Source organism: Sesamum indicum, linkage group LG10 (assembly GCF_000512975.1).
Source record: "Sesamum indicum cultivar Zhongzhi No. 13 linkage group LG10, S_indicum_v1.0, whole genome shotgun sequence".
NCBI classification, from domain to species: domain Eukaryota; kingdom Viridiplantae; phylum Streptophyta; class Magnoliopsida; order Lamiales; family Pedaliaceae; genus Sesamum; species Sesamum indicum.
The window spans coordinates 7,551,726-7,554,422 of NC_026154.1; the positions used below are offsets into that span (position 1 = coordinate 7,551,726).

The 2,697-nt window shown below is 37.8% G+C and overlaps 1 protein-coding gene across 1 annotated transcript; it reads right to left on the reverse strand.

The window, feature by feature from the left end:
* On the reverse strand, positions 603-2,407 carry LOC105172239 (vinorine synthase-like). Its single transcript, XM_011093612.2, has one exon. It carries the CDS (start codon positions 2,291-2,293, stop codon positions 938-940), a length of 1,356 nt encoding a protein of 451 aa, XP_011091914.1. The 5' UTR covers positions 2,294-2,407; the 3' UTR covers positions 603-937.

Sequence of the window (2,697 nt, forward strand, 5' to 3'; positions counted from 1 at the left end):
CTCTATTTTAATTAACCACATTTTATGATTTATTTGAGTGAATGAATGTCCAGAAACGCCACATTTTATTGACTCGAACTCGGGCCTTAGAGTTGGGAGCCTTTGATTTTATACATTACCAACTCGTATCGTGAAATTTTTCAGAATTTTCATGCATGCATGAATTTGATCATTGGTAAGTTTCTCAAACATCTAGTTATCAAACCGTTGATGGACGATGTTGAGAGCATTTGATCTCCACTCCTCATTTTCTGCAAGGCGGTTAGTTCGGCTATAGAAAAAAGCACTCATATAAATGGGTTCTTCATAACTGGTTTAGAAAAAATGCCACAAGCCATGAGCACCAAGAATAGCTTTCGTTCATACTGGCCACAGATCTTAATTGGGTAGTAAGAGTTGGGTATTGGAAGGAGATACTTGGAGTTTTGGTAGTCATTTTAATAGGGCTCTTAATATCACTTTGTTAGAAATTATGGTGGGTTCAATTTTATATCGACTTTTTTGATGAAGAGAGAAGAAGAGGATATCTTAGAAAATCTTGCTGTAAATTATTCCTCAAAATGTACTCGAATAACATCAAATTATAAGTCCTTTTCATATGAAAATCAAATAAAACACAAAATTCTAAACAACACACTCTCTCCAGAAGTTTTTGGTAAAATAATTATAAGTTTCTGTAGAACTTTTCAATGGATTTGAAACTGCACAATTTGAAACTGGACTCACAAAGTTTTAATTCCATAAGGTTCATCCAAAATAACAACTATTTGCATCCTGAGAACGTGTTTGGAAGTCTCCTAAAAATCTGTCAGTGTTGAAAACAATAACACAAGTTTAATTCTCTTTGACCTTCTCAACAAAACTTTTGAAGCGAAGGACTTCTGAACATTAATTAATCAAATAACTCCAAATTACATAGGATTTAAAGTTTTCAGCATCAACTTGAACTTTTACCTTGTAGTCTCTTACCACAAGCGTCCAAATCCTTCAAACCAGTGCTGGGAATTAGTTTGATTTGTGTTTCAAGCATTTCCAGGTTGTCTTGCTGCATGTTAACCCATGCCTCTATGCCTTCTCCACATCTGCTGTTCACTAAAACCGTTAGATTCTTCAACGGCAAGGCCGTGGTGCACAACCAAATTGGGTTTCCCCAGCCATAGTCCACCTCATACACAGGAAATCTACACCAACTGCTGAAGGAACAGTACTCCAGTTCTCCCTTCAGAACTGGAGACAACAACTTGTACAGATCATTCAGATATCTGTCTCCACTTTGTGCTTCCGCAATGTAATCGTCACTAATTCGTTTGAACGAGCTTCTCAATTTTCTTACAAGGTCACCATATTCTTCGACGCTATTGTATTGATCACATGTAACGTTCGTATCAGAGAACGCCAACCCCGACATCAAGCAGTTGCCAAAAACATTTTCTAGAAGCCCAGGTGGGAATTTTCTTGCCCTTAGGTTCACTGCGTGCATTGCAGCAAAAGTCTTTCTTGCCTCCTGGTTCTTAGATTTTGCCAACTCCATGAAATGTTTCCAGATAAAAGCGGAGACAAGTTCCACTCTGGTGGGATCCTTCAGAGATGAGGAGGTAGCTTCTTGTTTAAGAGCAGCCAATTTTTCCTCATCAAACACAAACCTCTTTGTCACGTAGTTTTCGTCAGACAATAAGAATCCCCAGAAATCAGAGCCAGGAAAGTCCCTGGCTGGAAAATAGCTGTCCAGATTGAAAATGAATCGAGAAAATTCAGTTTCCCCTCGGCATGTAGCCGCCCATGCGTTGGCGAACGCCATTATAGACGTGAAATCAGCTACTTTGTGTGAAAAGCATAGTCCGAGTGCAACTCCTCCACAATCAAAGAAAGTGATTTTCACGACAAGAAGCCTCCTTGCTTCGCCAGTTGTCGGATCCAGTGGAAGGTACTGCTTGAAATCTTCCGTGTCTGGCCCTTGAATGACATCCATGAGTTGAACATGGGCTCGAGCTTCAATGAACTCAACACCGAAATTCCAAGAATCAACCACGAAATTTTCTTCAATCCTTCCTGCCAGAGGGTAGAATGAAGTTAAAGTGTTTGACAGGGACTGTTTGAGCTGCTGACATAGTTGGACATGGTTGGAGGTAGTCAGTCCTCTTGATTCATCAGCTTTGTAGAAGAAGATGAGGGGAATATAGAAAGAGGGTATTAACTGATCAAGGTATGAGAGTTTCAGATTTGTTGGGTGACCGGTGGTTTCAGATGAGGGCTTGATAATCACCCTTGAGATTTCTTGCACACCATCTCCCATCTTAATTTTGCTATATTTGTAATGTAATATCGACTCTCAGAATCTCCTTCAATATATCAGGGAAGGGTGACTAACATATCTACGGGAAGTTACGATTGTGGAGTGGTTGCAAGGATTTTTGTAATTCATAATTAGCGGAAAATGCAAGCAATCCCCACGTGGTATCATAAATTAGCAAATTATCTTCTTATAAAAAAAATAAATACCGATTTACCTCTCTATATTTTTAAAATATAAAAATTTACCTTCCTATGTTTTTTAAATGAAGCAATTTACGATCCTGTATAAGAAGGTAAATTTCTTTATTTCTAATAAATATAGAAAAATAAATTATTATTTTTTTTATAAGAAATAATATTGCTCATTTTCAATATCACAGGGTGTATATTACTATTTACCCATTA

What these genes read in the sequence shown, in the direction of transcription:
- LOC105172239 (XM_011093612.2), bottom strand. Translation starts at nt 2,293, where the DNA reads ATGGGAGATGGTGTGCAAGAAATCTCAAGGGTGATTATCAAGCCCTCA.